The sequence below is a fragment of the Podarcis pityusensis genome, assembly GCF_964106645.2.
Source record: "Podarcis pityusensis genome assembly, chromosome: 4".
NCBI lineage: Eukaryota > Metazoa > Chordata > Lepidosauria > Squamata > Lacertidae > Podarcis > Podarcis pityusensis.
In genome coordinates this window covers 54416410-54434198 of record NC_138027.1, presented here as the reverse complement: position 1 = coordinate 54434198, position 17789 = coordinate 54416410, and the positions used below count along the sequence as shown (strand labels likewise).

At 39.0% G+C, this 17789-nt stretch overlaps 1 protein-coding gene across 2 annotated transcripts in view; it reads left to right on the top strand.

Moving 5' to 3' along the window:
- Positions 1-1936: 1936 nt before the first annotated feature.
- Positions 1937-17789, top strand: part of HLCS (holocarboxylase synthetase) — a 97779-nt gene continuing 81926 nt past the window's right edge. Inside the window, exons 1-5 of one of the 2 annotated variants that reach the window (XM_081004425.1) lie at positions 1937-1958; positions 4969-5121; positions 5486-5648; positions 7578-8539; positions 9064-9246. In XM_081004425.1, coding sequence (XP_080860551.1) covers positions 5597-5648; positions 7578-8539; positions 9064-9246 — 1197 coding nt within the window. In that variant the 5' untranslated portion in view covers positions 1937-1958; positions 4969-5121; positions 5486-5596. The other variant, XM_081004424.1, reaches the window with a different exon arrangement.

The following is a 17789-nucleotide window of genomic DNA, read 5'->3' as shown; positions in this document are numbered from 1 at the left end:
AAACATCAGGAAGAATTTTTTGACAGAAAGAGTTGTGCAACAGTGGAACAACTTTCCATCCTTGGAGGTTTTTAAGCAGAGGTTGTATGCACTGGCGAAGGAAGAGGAGGGGGGGAGCGCACTGCCCCCGGCAGCGCGATCCTGGTGGGGTACCATCACGGCTGCCCCCCACCACTCGGTGCTACGCCCCCGCAGGCGGTGTGTCAGGCCCCCAGGACGTGCACCAAGCCCCTGTGGGTGGCATGCCAGCCCCTCCCCTGCCTGCCCCCCCCCGCCAGAGCATGAAGCTCCGCCACTGGTTGGATGGCCATCTGTCATGGATGCTTTAGTTGTGATTCCTGCATTGCAGTGGGTTGGGCTAGATTACATTTGGGATCCCTTCCAAAACTATGATTCTTTCCGCGTTTACTTGGAAATAAGTTAAACTGAATTCATTTGGGCTCTCAAATATTGGACATTTCCCAGGGATAAGTCAACCTATTAATTGCAAGCAAGTGTTTGTGTGTGTATAGTTGTAGGCACTGCTTCCAGCAATGCAGTGCTATCTGTGCTTGTAGATAGGTAATCTATCTTGCTTGCTTAAAGCTTAGTTGGATTGCCACCTAAGAACTTTGTGCAGATAAAAAGACAGTGTGATAAATAGACATGCGCAAAAAGCTTCTGTGCTTTCAGTTTCCCTTGCTTTAAATAGATTTACAGAAAGTGGTTCAGCTTATTGGAAGCAGAGTAGTTAGGTTTCGAATTATGAGCATGAACGGATGCTGTTTTTCCCCAGCACCAAAAACCCTCCCAAAAAACCACCCCAGAAATCCTTTTTTGGCAGCTTTCCTGTCCAATGAGGAGCAGGAAAAGCCAACAGAGGATTTATAATTTGTCCTAATCTTAGATAGACGGGCAGCATTGAGGAGGCAGGAGGGAAGCGAACACTTCACCAAAGGTAAGCTCTGGAATTCTCACAAGCAGGCAGAAATCCTCCCGCGGTCGGTCCCCCACCCCCACCCCCCAATATTGAATGTTCATTTTCAAAATATTGAAAAACAAAAATGGTTTTCAGCTGGGAATAGCAATAACTTAATGCTGCAATGTTTTAATTTTTAAAATGTTGCTCCAGAACAACCCTCCAGTGTTATCTGTTCCAATAAATTCTACACAATAAGGGGGTCTGCATAACCTGCAACGATTATAGAATTGCTTGCGAGTCAAGCCTCTTTTTTATCAGTGGAATTTACTTCTTCCAAGCGATGTACGCTTAGAAATTGTCACAAGGAAAAGGCTACTGTCTCATTCCAAGGAACTGGGTCGAGATTTTATACATCTCTTTATGGGACATTTCCATCCTCCTTCAAAAAGGTTTTGTTTGTGCAACCACGGATTGACTGCCTCCCCTACGGCCCGATCCGATGCGGATTGGCGCGCTCAGAAGCCAAATTTTTCACAGGACCGATCGGAGACAGAATCGTGGGCAGCGCGCACGTGTACGAGAAAAAACAGAGGAAGCGCAATACATGATTCTAGATACATGATAACAGAGCAGGGAGTAACATCAAATGTGGATGCGGAACCAGGAAATGAAGGACGAAAATGCAAACTTTTATAGAAAATAACGTTGAAAGAAAGAAAGAAAGAAAGAAAGAAAGAAAGAAAGAAAGAAAGAAAGAAAGCATCCGTCCCTCCCCATCCAAAGACAGTCTAGACTTTTCTGAATTCTGCTACAGACATAGCGCAAAGAAGTAGCAAGAGGATAGAGAAGCTACAGCGCGGCTACATGGCGCTTCCGGGTCTTTTATGCCTGTTCGTGCCTGGAACCAACAGCAAGAGAAGGGAGGGGTGGAGACCTCCGGACCAATCAGCAGTCCTGTTACCTTCGCGTGAGGAGGGCGGGACAGCCAATCACGGCGGCGGCGGCGGCGTTGGCTGCTTCCCCCGCCACTCCCCGCACCCTCTCCGCAGCCGCTGAGGTACGGATGGGGGCGGGCGCGTCGGTTGGCGGTTGGAGCCCCTCAGGCGCGTCGCCCGCGCGCCATGCTGATCACGCTCTGCTACTTGTACCTCTGGGCGCGCTGGGGAGCCTCTTCGGCGGGGCTCATCCGCCGCACGGTGCGCAGGCTGTACAGGACCCGCTGCTCCTTCACCTTCTCCACCTCCTCCTCTTCCTCCAGCCCCGGCTGCCCTCGCCAAACTCCGCAGCACCGGCAAGCTGCCCACCATCCGCTTCGCAAGCCGGGGCCCCGGCGCCCCCCGGAGGAGGAGAGAGTCTGCCTGAGGGTGGGGGACAAGGTGTTCTTCACTGACGAGACCCAGGTGTGAGGCGGGAAGGGAGGAGGAGGAGGCGCGGCCCGTGGCGCGCCCGTTTCGCCAGGTGTACATAAAATGGATGGGCAGCGGGTGGTCCTCCAGTTGTAGGACACCTCAGCCCCGACCAGTTTGGCCAGTAGTCGGGGATGGTGGGAATTGGGGTCCAGTCAGGTACGGAGGACCACAGGCTTCCCACCCCTGATGTATAGGATGGGGGTGGGGAGATTATATATCTCAACACAAGTGTAGGTTATTTGGACGGGGGAGGGAGTTATTATTACCATGTTTATGTCCCACCTTTTTTTCCAAGCCAGTGGCTCAAGGTGGCTTACAGATGAAATAGAAACCACTTTTTTTTTTAAAGTACATTTTAATACTCGGGGGTTTCTGGCCCTTCAACCGCTGGAGGATAGGCAGAAATTAATAGGTGCAGCTGTCCTTAGATTGGGGAGGGTGCAACAATATGGTGACACAGTAGTTTTGTTTATACGTTATGTTTATATGTTTATAGCCTGCCTTTCACTTGAAAGGCCCCCAAACTTGCAAACAAGAATGTTGCAGTTTAAAAGCGACTCCTTATAAAGCAGCTGTTTCTAAAGAGAAAAAGCAGGTACTGGTAACTAAGATTAGATATAGCAGCAGTAAGTTAATTGAAGATTACAGGTGATAATAGGTGAAAGCTCTGGAAAGCCTATTTTCACCCGATGTCCGAATAGTAAGAATAATCAAAAGCACATTTGAGAAAGGAAAAGCATGCTTTTTAAATTTCTAACCTGTAAAAAGTACAAGGATGCTTCGTATGTTAAGTAGTGTTATTTCTTTATATACACACACACACCCCGCAGCCACATTTAATGGAGATGTGATTACTCCCAATTGTTTGGTGCATGTACCAGTGAAATGCATGCAGTGGCAAAATCATGCTTGTATGTGCTTGTGTGCATTAATTATGTATTAATACAGGCTGCTTTGTGTATATAATTTAAAAAGTGTAATGTGTGACATGACCCTAAATATTTTGGTAGGATAAAAGATGGAAACCCTAGGACAATGTTAACTACAACACTGAGGGAGCAATTCAGCATTGCAGTGTTTCAAATATTTTGGTGTAAGCATTTCTGTTTGCCTGACATAATTATTTCCCCTCTTCTCCCCTTGCCTGTCACTCCAGGTGTTCTCCTGACCCCACAAGCTAGTTGGTGAGGGAAGCCCTGTTGTGCTAGTGGAAGACCTAAATATAGCTAAAAACGTGTGCAAATAAAAATATGCATTACAAATCATTAAAACACAGATACATATATTCTGAAGCTTAAACCTTCTGTTACCAGATTGCAAAAGTTTGGGTAAATAAAACTGTATTCAACTGACATCTGAAAGCTGCAGGTAGAGCTCCACCCATATTAAGGATTGAGTGGCTGGTATTGGAAGATGAGCTTCTGTAGATGTTTGTTTCCTTAAGTCATTTAGCACTGACTCATTGAATCAATGTCACAGTGCACAAGTTGCCAGTGCAAAACTTCAGTGTTACATGAGATCCCATATTCCTGTCCAGGTTAGTAACCTGGCAGCCTCATTCTGCACAAGCTGCAGCTTTTGGGCTGTTTTCAAGGACAATCCCATGTGATGGTATTATGCTTCATCAACAAAGTTTGCTCTACATTGTTATGCTGGCATGATATAATTGCAACAGTGGTTTTTCTTCTGGAGCAGAAGTCATTGTGCCTCATGTTGGAACAGTGGCTGATAGGATTGCACATTTAACTGTTCATTGTGAAATTAAGCAAAACATCCCTTGCGGTCAGCACTCATGTCCTTCAAAAATGTGAAATATTTTAAAAATAAACATATAATAAGATGAAATCTGTTAGCCTGATGTTTGGATACAACAATTCATTTATTGCATATGATCAATCAGAGTTAAAATCAAACAAGCAGAAATTTAGTGCATGTAAAAGCGGGTGTAAAATTGAAGAGTTAAGTAAAACATTTAGGTTGCTATCTTAAGTATATTTAGAAAGGCAAAAAGCTGCATACAGTATACGTGAACTACCACTGCAACTCAATTTGTGGACTATTTTGTTTGACGTATTTTTTGTAATCTTGTTAATTCTTTGAAACATTATTTTAGTTTCGTAACATGTAAAGCGGCCCCTTGGTGGCTATTATGTCACACTCTGATCTTTAGACAGTCATAAAGTACAAGAGAGTGCAGTCCCAACACACCTTATTGGAATTGCTAGTGTTAAGATATGACTAATTTCCACTCTCAGTTGCCAGTGGCATGCATATAGGGTTTTCATGATAGAGACTAACACTTTAACTAACAAAGAAGTAGATTACCTTCCTATACATGTTGGACCTTAAGGTGTTGTAAGATGCCATCAAAGGTGTGGGATTCCAAAAATGTATATGGTATGACACACCAAGTATAGGAGAGGATTCTCTTTAGCCGCTGGTTGGCCACAGTGAGAACACGTTGCTGGACTAGATGGGCCTTTGGTCTGACCAAGCAGGGCTCTTTTGTTTCAGTTGGATCCAGATAGAGCAAAGTGTAGTGAAGTTAGTCTTAACTGTTGTGTTTTCCTGAAATTACATATCAGAGCTCAATTTGGGGAGGAAGAGGTAAGCTTCCCAAAATGTTGTTAAGCATCTCTTTTTCCCTCTCTTTTCCAGTCTGTTGATGATTTAAACAAATGGACGTTGCTTATTGTATCGCCTTTTCATTATTTGGATAAAATATTGGAAACAGAACGTATCACATTTCTAACTGAAAGTATTTCCATTCAAGCAGGCAGTTCTCAGGCTGTAAATTGCTCAACAGAAAAGGTCAGTATGTTCTGTAATGGTTTTGGTTTTATTTTATTTTTTCATAAGATTTTATTAAAGCTTTTTTATAATACAATAAGATAAAAGAACCTAATCTAGATAAAAACACAAATAGAGAAAGAAAAAGAAAAGAAAACTCAGTCCTCTCTCTTTGGCTCTGATTGCCTCATAGAGAACTTGAACCTTTGCTAAGCTGAAATCCTTCCAAAGTATCCTGCTTTGCCACAGGATTCAGAATTTGTCAGAAACCAGTGCACGCTCCTAAATTCCTGTATTCCTAGGCAAAATGCACAGCTATGGATATGAATGCTACATAATAAAAAAAATAATAATCTGGGAAATATGTCGTGATTTTTTTCTTCAGATTGTGAAGTGGTCGGACTATTGTTCACCTTTGGCCTTCAGACCTGGCGAACCTTACATATTATTTGCTGAAACAAGCATAGATAACTTCAGTAGCCTTGGGATAGCATTCATGGAAAATAGACTCCAAATGGATAATGGAATGAAGCCTCAAAAAATTGTGTGTAAGTATCTTTATAATTAATGTGTTCCATTGCAGTGGCCCACAAAGCGACTTGGACCAACATAACTTAATTGATATTCTGTGCAAGAAAACGGGAAGGGTCCATCCTTTTGTCTGTTAATTGTAGTTCCATTATTTATATCATTTACTAGGTGCATATTTTGGTAATTTAAGGCCCAGTCTTAATATTGCTAGGTCAAGATTATGTGCTGTCGACTTCAACACAACATACTTATGACAAACAACCCATTTCTACACTTTTCACTGAATTCAGTGCTTGGGGTTGGGACTTTTTATACATCCAATACATTACATATTGAAACAATAATCAATCAATAATGACTGGCCACTGTGTAGATGGGTGTCATAAATGGCAGAGATAATAGGACTCATTGATACATCTGGAGAGAAGTAGAGGGCTAGATGTCATAGACCACACCATATCATACACCACACCATAAAATGCTTTCCTCAACTTTGATGACATCAACTCCCACTCTCAGTAACTAGAAGTAATTTACTCTAGGGAACAGGGCAGTTATGTATGTACAGTAGTGCTCACTATAAGGGGAGAGCCTGTAACTCTGCATTGGTATAGCCAGTAGTCGGGGATGATGGAAGTTGTAGTTTGACAGTATCTGGAGAGCCACAAGTTCTAATGGTGTTCTTGTTCTAACGGTGCAGTTTTATATTTTGAACTTGACTTGTTGCCCAAAATGTTGGGCCATCATTGAGTTCATTTATTATTATTAGCATTAGCATTATGAATTGTGTGTTAAAACGTGGAACTTTACTTGAGCACCTCTCCTATGAAATAGTTATTTGGCCTTCACACCATTCTTGTAAACATTTAATTTTTAATCTCTCAATTCAGTTATTTTGTTGATTGGGTAAGCTAATGACTGACAAGCATAAATCTAATTCTTATCCTGGAGTGTCTCTGGAGTGTAAAAAAGTTATAAATACTTAACCATCGCAAAGTATCCTCCAGATACTGGAGAATTTAAAAGTTCAGGTCCTCCTGGTGATGTCTATAATTGTACATTATTTAATAATGCAAAATCTAGTAACTGCTTTGGAATGCAAACTTTTCCTTTAAAAATGTTGTTTTTTAAGCATGCTTAGTTGGAGATGCATTGAAACTAGTGATTTCAATGCACCCGTAGTTGTGCAAGGTCTTCTACATTAATAGTAAGTGAACACAATGGACACAGATAGCAAATGGGAAAGTGCATTGTTATTTTGAGATGGGAAGGGATGACATTGTCATCCAGACTGCCATACTGATGAGAACTGTATCCATAATTTGTGCATCTGCATCCAATCAGCACCACTTTTTTCTTGTACTTTGTAAGCAAATTTCTTAATTCAGAACCTACACAGATGCATATGAGAGCATAACCACTGTCCATACACAGTTGTGTGCTGAACTGACCTGGTTGCTTATTCCTTCTGAAGGTCAGGTCACTGAAGTGTTCTTAGTTGGATATCCAAATATGAGACTCCAGAATTAACACATGCCAATCTTGACCTTTGCCACATGTTTTGGTTCACTTAATTGCTTAGCCGTACTTGTCCTCAGTCTAACTGCTAGGCGTTTTTCTTTTGTGTATGCGTACAATAGCTTATTGGCATAGGGTTTAAGTAAGACAGGCATTTTTTGTTAGGGCAAATGATGACTTCAGTCACCAACAGCTTAATCTGAAGATGTGCTTTGCAAGCACATAATTTTTTACCAACAGCTGCTCCATTGCATCATCATGATAATATAATGTTATATTGCATTGCAAACATGCTGATAGTAAAATGGAGACATGTCCTCACAATTATTTAAGATTAGAACACCAGTTTAAGCTTATATTAAAGGCAGCATTATTCAACATTGCCATTATTATGCATTCTGTTTAATAACTTACTTGAAATATGTCAGCTGTTCACTTGCAGAAGTCAGCACTGGAAGAGTTGGAACAACTGGCTCCAAATACCCAAAAAGAGGGAAATACTAATAAGATGCCACTTGGTGAACTGACTCAAGGGTCTACTTTTGAGACTGATGCTAAACCAGAAGAGGAAGCTCTTGATTGTGCAGCAGGTGGCGATCAAGAAATGCAGAGACCAGCATGTAAATTGCAGAAAGTAAATGAACATCCTGAACAACTTGAGCAAGTATCTGAAAAGGAAACGGGAACTGGTGAACATCACCACCTTCATCTTTCCAGCTGTCATGAGTGCTTGGAACTGGAGAATAGCACAATTGAGTCAGTTAAGTTTGCCTCTGCAGAAAACATTCCAGATCTTCCTGATGATTATAGTGGCAATTCCGAAGATGTTAGTGATAATCTGGCAGGAAACCTGAAAAGGGTAAACCTTACTGGGAAGCCTCCTAATATTTTAATTTATGTTGGTTCTGACCCTGGAAAAGTGAAGTTTGAGGAAATAAAATCACTCATCATGGAATGTGTAGATGTTAATGCTTATACAGTCTACCAGTTGTTAGAGAATCAAGTTATGAGCGTTCCATGGCTTGACAATGCATTGCTGTTGATTGTTGCTGCACCACACCCCATTTCAGATGATGTGTCCAAACAATTTCTTGCTTTTATGTCAAAAGGTGGGAAGATTTTGGGACTTGCTTCTTCTTTCACTTTTGGTGGAATACAGCTAAAAAGTAAAGATGAACTGATGGGCAAAATACAGGACTTCGTGTTTTCAACAGCAAAGAGCAAAGAGGTTAGACTAAATATTCTAGCTAGTGGGAAAGTTTTCGAGAGAGAAACTACAGAAGAATTAAGCCCCATAAAGCTACTAGGTTACTTGGAGAGTCCAGATAAAGATATGGTGATTGTCCATCTACCCTATGGAAATGGTGGTGGAGAAGCCATTCTTTGTCAGGTATGGTAGACATAAGTTTTGTTTGCAAATGTTTTTCTCAATGTTTTCTTAAAGAATCCTGCTTTCAGGAAAATGACAGATTTGTAGGCAGATAGATTTTCCAAGAACATGTCTGTAAGTCTGCATTATAGCATTTCCACTGTTCCTTCTCTAGTAATAAAATTCGATATTATAGCCTCTTCATAAAAGGCAGTATCACCCAGTTCCAACATTCAGATTAAGTGATCTAGCATTTAAATTAATTTAAATTCTAGGCTGTTGGAAAAAATATTTTTGGGGCTATTTTTAAACAAGATCAACAGTGATCTTAGCAGATAAATATTCATTGTCACTGTAGTACCATTTCTGCTTTCTGTATTGTATTAATGTGTAGTTGCTATAAAAAAACAACCCAAGTAGCTGGTGATTGAAGATTATCAAGGTGCATCAGTGTAGTTGATTATGCAGTTAATGTAGTAATCCTGGGTTTTTAAAAGTGACTTTTAATACGTTTGAAGGGTAATATTTCTGCCTTGTATTCACAGGCACATTTGGAAGTGAATGTCAAGGGTTTGTCTGCTCAAACAAAGGATGACTTCAATTTGCTCAAAATGAGCAATGCCAAAAGATATGATGTTCTTACCGAAATCCTGACACTACTTCATTTGAGCTGTGATTTAAGTGAAGTTCCCCAATTAACTCCTATTTACTTGCTCTCATCTGATAAGGTGAGCCTTATTTAATTGTATTCAATTTAAAGGCAGCATTCAAAATGCCCAGTTGCTCACTTTACTGTGGTTTCTTTCATACAATATTTTATTATTGGACAATAGTATGTCTTTGACTGCTTTCATAATTGGGCATAATAAAGAACTTAAGTCTTGTGGAATAATTTTGCGAGCTATAGAAACCAGTGTTCCTTTTAACAGGCAGAAGTTAGTGAACAAAAATACATAAAAAATAAAAGAGAGAGAAGGCTTGCAAGTATATTATGACTGAAGTTTTAGTGAACTGGAGGGCTTCCACAGCAGATCTTAAGGTTTAGGGGAAGAAACACAATCGGCATGAGAAACAGGTTGGAGTTCACCATATTCAAGATCAACTCAAGAGTCCACATCATCAAATTCAACTTATATCTGAAGTGAATTCTATGTTGTGAACGCTTCATCCCATAATAAATTTGTTAGCCTTTAAAGTGCTACATGACTGCTGTTTTTGTTACAATAGAGTAACACAGCTATACCTTTTTTGGAGTGGGGTCCTTGATGCCTTTTACTTCTGTGTGTTGTGGAAGCGTATATCCGCAGTTTACAAGTTTTGTTTTTCCGTTGACTGAGTTTCTTGCATTTTTATGGAATATGATTTTATGTAATCTGAAATGCTTTTCTGATTGCTAAGCTAAGATTGAATCATTACGTCTACACATTTTGAAATGTCTGAATAACATGACAGTAATTTAGATGTGATTATGAAATTTTAGTCCATCATTCACTTGGTTTCAGTAAATCATGAATACAGTAGACAATAACATCAAATATATTAAATATATACTGATAATAGCATTAAAATAATGCTTTAACATGTTGAATATGTGCTTATATATGTCCATACAGTAACCTATATATAACTTATTTCCTTAGGTTATTGTATGTTTCCTGATGATCCTTCCTGTGATAAAATCATAAGTATCACAATCTAAAATGAGGGAATGGTACTATCAGACTGACAGTATGCCTTTGCAGTTAGCTTGGTGCAAGAGTAGAGGGGGTGTTCTTTGGGCCAACTTAATGAAATTAATTTGGATTCTGGCAAACTTGTTCCTTTGCATCTATCTCTTGGAAAGCTTTTTAAAATTATTTATATCCAGCCATATTGTCTTTCTGACTTGTAATTCAGTCATATTTTGGAAATTAATGCTTGTTTAATATAGGTATTTATTTTCAATGTAAATAGAGTTTCAGTTGAATTTGAGAAGGTTTTTAATCTTTAAAGGCAGTGTAAAATATTTAAATGACTGAATAAATTATTCAGAACATACTGTGTACAAATCTAAACTAGCTCATTTCAGTGTCTGCTTATACAGTTTTCTAGCACTTTTAACATTTATTATTGGTTTTGGGGAAAGAAACATTATGCCTCTGAATGCCAGTTGCTAGAAATCACAAGTATGAAGAGTGCTCTTGCACTCATATTCCGCTTGTGTGCTCCCCATTGACATCCAGTTTTTACTGGGTTAGATCAGCCTTTGGCCGAAGTCTAACAAGACAACATTTCTTGTCTTGCCACAAGATGGCACTTCTGAGCTGCTTTAGAGCTTAGGTTTGTCTTGTTGAAATAGTGAATTTAATAAAAGTGATTATGTTTGCCTTAGTCAGACACTGGTTTTTAGGACTTAAACCTAAAGATTGGACTTAAAGCCAATCTTAAGCAGCTCAGGGAATTCAGAAGATATGTTGCAGCAAATTGCACTGAAAATAATATTTACATTTTTAAAATTCTTGATCCTGGGTTCACTTTTCATTGCATAATTTACACAGGAATAGATCTATAGAATAGATATTCTAGGAGATTATAACCTGCACAGTAATAAAACAATGTTCCCAAATTTCAACTATTATTATTATTTACAGTCCACAGTTAGGCAGTACATAGAGACCAACCCAAGTGTCATGAATGGATAGCAAGGTTTAAACTTTTCCATAATTCTTCATCAAGCAAGACTCTGCACAAAGCAGGGGGTAAGGGGAACAAGGAAAAATAAAGAATGAAAAATTAATTTGATGTTGTAACCGTGGAGTCAGTTTGTAGAGTCAGTTCTAATATGAAAATTATAGCCTTAATAATTTCCACTCAGTGCTACATAGATCATCTTACACAGTTAGGATTCTGGGATACAGAAGCAATGGCTGCTCCAGATTTCTGAGAAATTAAAGTTTGACTCGTAACAGATCTGTCTAGATTCTTATAAAACACAAAGGTTGTTGGGTAGACAGAAGTAAGGATAAACACTAGCAATTTCAGATGATGTGCTAGGTAAAAAATAGTCAATTGTTCTATATAAATGGCAATTGCAACCAAATTATACAGTAGCACCTAGTGGTTGAAGGGAATGGTAATCTCCACAGGTCAAGGTCCATTGTCAGGTAGTAGAAATTCATCTTTGTCTTTGATTTTTGTTTAGTGTGCTTCCCCCCCCCCCTTTTTTTTTGTCCAAGTCAGTGCAATATGTTGAAGTAAAAATGTTCCATGGGTTTTTCAAAATGAAATTTTAACCTGGGAAGCAGACTCAGTGATGGTTTAGAGATTTTACTACCCCCAATATATGTTAGATTTTTGCTTGAAGAAGTAAACTTATCTTCAAAGCTGCTTGTGTAATTTTTTTCGTTTCAGTTCATAAACACACACTGGTTGCTTCTATTTTGGATGTCTTCCATTTGCTCCCTCCTGTCTTCTGCTACCTCTTTGCCCCTGAAGATGTTGTTTACTACAAACAGCACATTGAGGGGCAAATAGCAGTTAAGTCAATTTCAGGAGAAAACTGGTGTGAGGCTGCAGTCTGGATCATACAATTGTAGAGTTGGAAGGGACCACAAGGGTCATCTAGTCCAACCCCCTGCAATGCAGAAATATTTTGCCCAACGTGGGTCTTGAAACCACAGTCCTGAGATTAATGTTCCATTAACTGAACTATCACACATTCCTGATCAAGGCTCAGTGACTGCTTTTTCTTCAAAATAAAAGCAGTTAGGTTAAACAATGTGCTTAAGCATATGACTACTGTTACATCTAATTTGGCCCTAATACAATAATGTCACGAACCTGCTATATTTTATTTTTAGTTGAATGCAAAACAAATTCTACATGTATAGCTGTGTCAGCAATATATGCTTGTGCTTGCAAGTATTATAGGCTGAAGGAGGTGCAATCTATTAACCTCTTACTGTAGCAAGCCAGTAGAAATCATTACAATGAATAATTGATTCTCAAATAGCTTTGTTCTTTTTTCAAGTACGTACATATCAATGTTTTTTCTGTCAAGGGTAGACCTGCAAAGCTCATTGTACTTCATATTTTGTTCAACCTTTTTGTTATACTATCCCATTTTTATTTTATTGTAAATTAAATGCAACAGGATTTTTTTAGTTTAGTTTAATGCATAAAAAGTTTGCACACCAAAAAGAGTAAAGTAGGTTTTAAAGGGTTTTTTGGTAAATTATTGAAAATACATCAATTGGACATGTCAGCCACATCATTTTGGCATGTTCAGTCCTCATTGGGATGCTTAATAATGTTCGTACTTCAGGAAATAATTAGGAATTCTCTAACCAGAACTTGAAGAATTGAGATATTTGTACAGTCATACCTCGGGTTGAAGTAGCTTCGGGATGAATATTTTTGGGTTGCGCTCCGCAGCGACCTGGAAGTAACGGAGCGTGTTACTTCTGGGTTTCGCTGCATGCGCAGATGCTCAAAATGACGTCACGCACATGCACGGAAGCAGCGAAACACGATACGCGCAGTCGTGTCCTACGTTTACTTCAGGATGTGAACAGGGCTCCGGAATGGATCCTGTTCGTATCCAGACTGTATAATATACAAGTGGGAGCCTGAAACACAATGTTGCAGTATGGAATGCTACTTTTTGTGGTTCCAGTCAATCCGTTCCATTGCCTCATGGTCTAGTTTCCTTAGGTGTCCAATATTTTCATCTTCATTCTTTTAAATAAATTGTTCCCTCTTAAATTTGTTTTTTTCTAATCTTCTTCATGGACTATCACCTATCTTTTATAATGCTGTCATATTTCCCCCTGTCTCAGAAATAGTTTGCTACTGCTGTTACTGTCAAAGACCTACCACAGTTATAAGCCTTAGGTCTGATTTTAAATTTTACATGCCTTTTAAACCCGGTGTCTCTCAACATAGCTGTCAACTTTTCCCCTTTCTTGCAAGGAATCCTATTCAGAATAAGGGAATTTCCCTTTAAAAAAGGGAAACATTGACAGCTATGCTCTCAACATTCTGATATCCCTGCTATCACTTTTTGTTCCTTGCATGTTCAGAAATATTACAACCTTCCCCCCCACTTCAGACCTTCTAAGTTTGTTTGGAATGTGGTGAAGGGAAGAAGACTCAGGAAAGTCAAATTGCTTTCCTTGCATAATTTTTGATGAATCCATTGTCAAATGACAACCTGAATTACTGATCATCCTTCCTTTTTACCCAAACCTTTGGGTAAGGAGACTGAGCAGACTGCAGAATCAATATTGTCTCCTTCCTAGTTCCCCATATTCGTCTCTTTGGGTCTTTGCAAAACCCTCAGTGGTTGTTGTTCATCCTCAGACTATCCTAATTATTCACGCGTAGTCCAAGTCTCTCCCCCCCCATGCCCAGTTTTAGTCTCCCCTCCCCTTCTTTTAGGATATTTTACAAATCCCCCTTTAAAATACATGTTTACTGTCTGTTCCTGAGCTCCACCTTGTCACAACTAACTCACTTTTGCTCTCACACATCCACTTTATTGGTAAGGAGGCTGAGGCTTCTGAGTCATTTAACTGATTTATTTTATTTAAAATTAGTTGTCCCTCTTATGCTATCAGTCAAGGGTGCTCTGTAAACTTACACAGTATGGTAATTTTGGAAATGGCTAACTGAAAAAATGCTCTTGTTAGCAAAAATCATAATACAGCTGAATAGTGGGAGATTCAGGACAGATTAAAAGTACTTCACACTGCATTGTTAAACTGTGGAATTCCCTGTCACAAACTGTGGTGGTGGCCAGCTTGGTTTTGGGATTAAATACATCATGATTATGGCTTTAGGTTACTCCCAAGATCAAAGGCAGCATGCCTCTGAATACCAGTTGCTGGGGAACAACAGAGGGAGAGGTCTATTGCCCTCACATCTAGCTTGTGAGTTTCCCATTGGCATCAGATGGGGAGGAAAGATGCTGGACTAGCTAGGCCTTTGCTCTCATTTAGCTACTTTTCTTACGTTCTCGATAGTGTGCTGCTATAGTAGTAATAGCAACATTTTGTTCAAAGTGCTTCATTTACTTGATCTGTATTCTGATTCTGTAAAACAGCTTAATTTAGTGATTTATGCAAGACTTCGAACAAATCTTAATGTCTGAAATATTCTATATCACCTGTTATCAGACATTACATTTTCTTCATTGAAAAGTCTGGCCCATGTTGGTGTCTATTGTTACATTTTTGTGGCAATCCTCTATGCACTGTTGTTCTGCCTCCTGAATTGTGCTTCACTATGTTTAAATTTTTAACTTGAGGTAACGGTGTTAGCTTTCTTTTATGGAAAAAAAGGAAAGGACTGATTATGATAACTCTTTTCTGTAGTAAAACCCATTCAGTAGTAAAACCCATTCATTGTTTTCATTATGTATGTATTCCTGTAACAAAATCAGCATCAATGCATTCTTTGTGTATAATTTTTAGATTTTTTTTTTGTTTTGGTGAGAGAGTGCTGTTGTTGAATTGTGTTTTGACCTACTTTTTCATTCATGTTACAAACTAAAGACTGGAAATGTGAAATGTAAGGGTGACAATTTGACCACATTCTGAGACTTGAATATGTTCACAAGTTGCAAAGCCCTTAATTCAGATTTGTCCCCAGCATTGTGGACCATATGTTCACAGAGCATTCCATAGTTGGCACTGGAAACATTCTGCATATTCTCTGTCTCCATGAAAAGTTGTGGGAATCCACTAAGGCAAAGTTCTCAGGTTTATTGACTGCAAAGGTTGCGTGGGAAGGGCTATAACTTTGTCTTGAACAAATTTACCTCAAAATAAGCCCTCCTGAGTACAGTTTGACTTAAAGGTAAGTGTGCTCTGAATCTCACTTTAAGCCACATCATTCTATCCCCCACCCCGCACTTACTGACTTACAGTATTCTTATATTGCCATAATGTAGAGACTCAAAACAACATCTGAAGTCTGGCAACAGATTGCTTTTTTAATACATGATACCTGAACCATCTGCACTTAGAGTAATTAAAGAAAGTGACTGTTTTGGATTCAGTTTCAACCTTAGAAAATGTCACAGAAAATATCCTTTTGAGTCTCAGAGTTATAGGGGATTGGTGTGAAGCAGGTGGGTGGTTTTAAATATATAGACTCTGTGTCTTATAAAGTATACTCTGGAGAAACTTTTCAATTTGGCAGTAGTTTACTTAACTATGACATCAGCTGCAAAGATCTGGCAAAAAATGGAGCATTTCCAAACCTGCAAATTTTTTTTTACCCCTTTAGTGTAAATTTTTTTTACCCCTTTTTTTACCCTAATGTACATAAGAGACCTGGATGTGTGTGGAAGGTGGCATCTTCCTCAATGTTATGAAATACTGTCACATTAATATTGTTAGTGCATTGTCATATAATCTGCTAGTCAAATAAAAGCTCTGGATCCTTCTAGCTAAGTACGAGAATGTTTGCATTTTGCTTTAGCAAAGAAAGCAGATGGCAAAATCTTGCTATGGTTAACAATATTAGCAAAAATTAAAGTTGGACTTCAAGTGTTAGGCAGAAACTTTTACTTTTGATGGTTTACCTATATTGCTGAATGTATGATGAATTGTTTGACTCAGCATTTAAGAAAACAATGGCTACCAGTGCTAAGACACCACTGAAGTCTAAAATAAATGCCATCAATCTTTTGAAGGTGAGCATTAAAATGTTTTGTATATGTTTCTTCACAAGCTAAGGAAATTGTGGATGTGCAGATAAACTAACATAACATGTTGCTACTAGGAAAGCATCAGGAATTAAAATGAGTAACACCTAAACAGCAGTTCTAAGATTAAGGCAAACATTGAATTCTTTGAATCAGTTTTCTAATTGTGCACAATTAGAAAACCAGAGGTACAAGTAGGTGTATCTATTTTAATTGCCAGGTCTTACCATTATGAGCATTCTTGTGATTACTTTCTTTACTTTTCAGTGTCTTATCCCAGAATGGGTATGAAAAATACTAAGATATGTATAAAATACATCAATTAGTACATTAACCTATTCCAAGTAGGGAAAGATTCTACTTAATGCTTCAGATTGCTTTGTGTCATAGGCTGGTTAGCACTTTACCTTTTTAGTCACTCAAGGTACATTGCAGTGAGGATCCAGAAAGACAGGGGCATCCAACTTACTTATTTCTAAGATTTATATATTGCTTTTTATTACTAACATTCAAGTCAGCTTTCCTGTTATTCTTTCCAGGGGGTTTAATAATAATGCAGTAAAAAATACAATTGACCATTAATCTAAGGGTACCTATAGATTGTCACTATTTTGTTGGAGGGATTCAAGTGCATACAGGAAATTTAGGTATGTACAATTAAAAATAGGAAAGACACTTAAAAGTGTGGGTTGAACAAATGGTTAATGGGAGGATGTGTGAACACTCTGCAAGTAAATCAGGATGAATGCTCACTGTTTTATAACTGCCCCATAAACAAATCAGAACAAATACTCACTAAAGATCAGATGCAGTCTACTCACCATGTAAGCTTTGTGTAAGCAAATGCTGGGCAGATGCTGAATAAACAGGAGGAGACCAGAACAATTAGTAATCCTAATTAAAATAAAGTAATAAATCACAAGTAGACAAGCCTCTAGTTTTCATTTAAAAGGAAAAGAGTAGTAGAAGAAGCAAGTTTCCAAAAGCACAACAGAGAAGCACAATCAAACCTTTCTGTTCTTCCCTATCCAGCAGGTGCATCTGTCTTGCTTGCCCATCAATGTTTTAGTAGCTTGTATACAGGTTCAAGTCATAGTGCTGATTACAAGGTTTTTCATTCCAGAGGGATTCAAAATTCAACTATGATTGAAATAATTTATAGAGCATGTACCGTAATTGTGCCTAGCATGTGGCAGTGGTGGCAGCAAAAAAAAGCCTACTGTGTTGCCACCATTGCATCCTCAAGATGCTATGGAACACTTCTTAGGGTGGTGAAAGCTTTAGGCCCAGGAACATCAGTCCATCCCTACTCACAGAAGTCTATTGTGACACATTTGCCATGTGCTTGAAGAGCAATAGCACTCATTTCTGCTCCAGCTTTGATGCTACAGTTGATATAGGTCTGGTGTAGGTTTCAATCCCTTGCTGTGGGCAGGATTTAACCCCTGCTCATCAGCTGATAGTGCAGGTTGAGTGCTGCTTTGGATGGCTTTGTGCTGCTTTTCACTTCTGGGCATGCATGCAGCCTATGCAGGAGTTAGACCCTGCCCTTGACCCATCAGCCGACATCATGAGTGATGT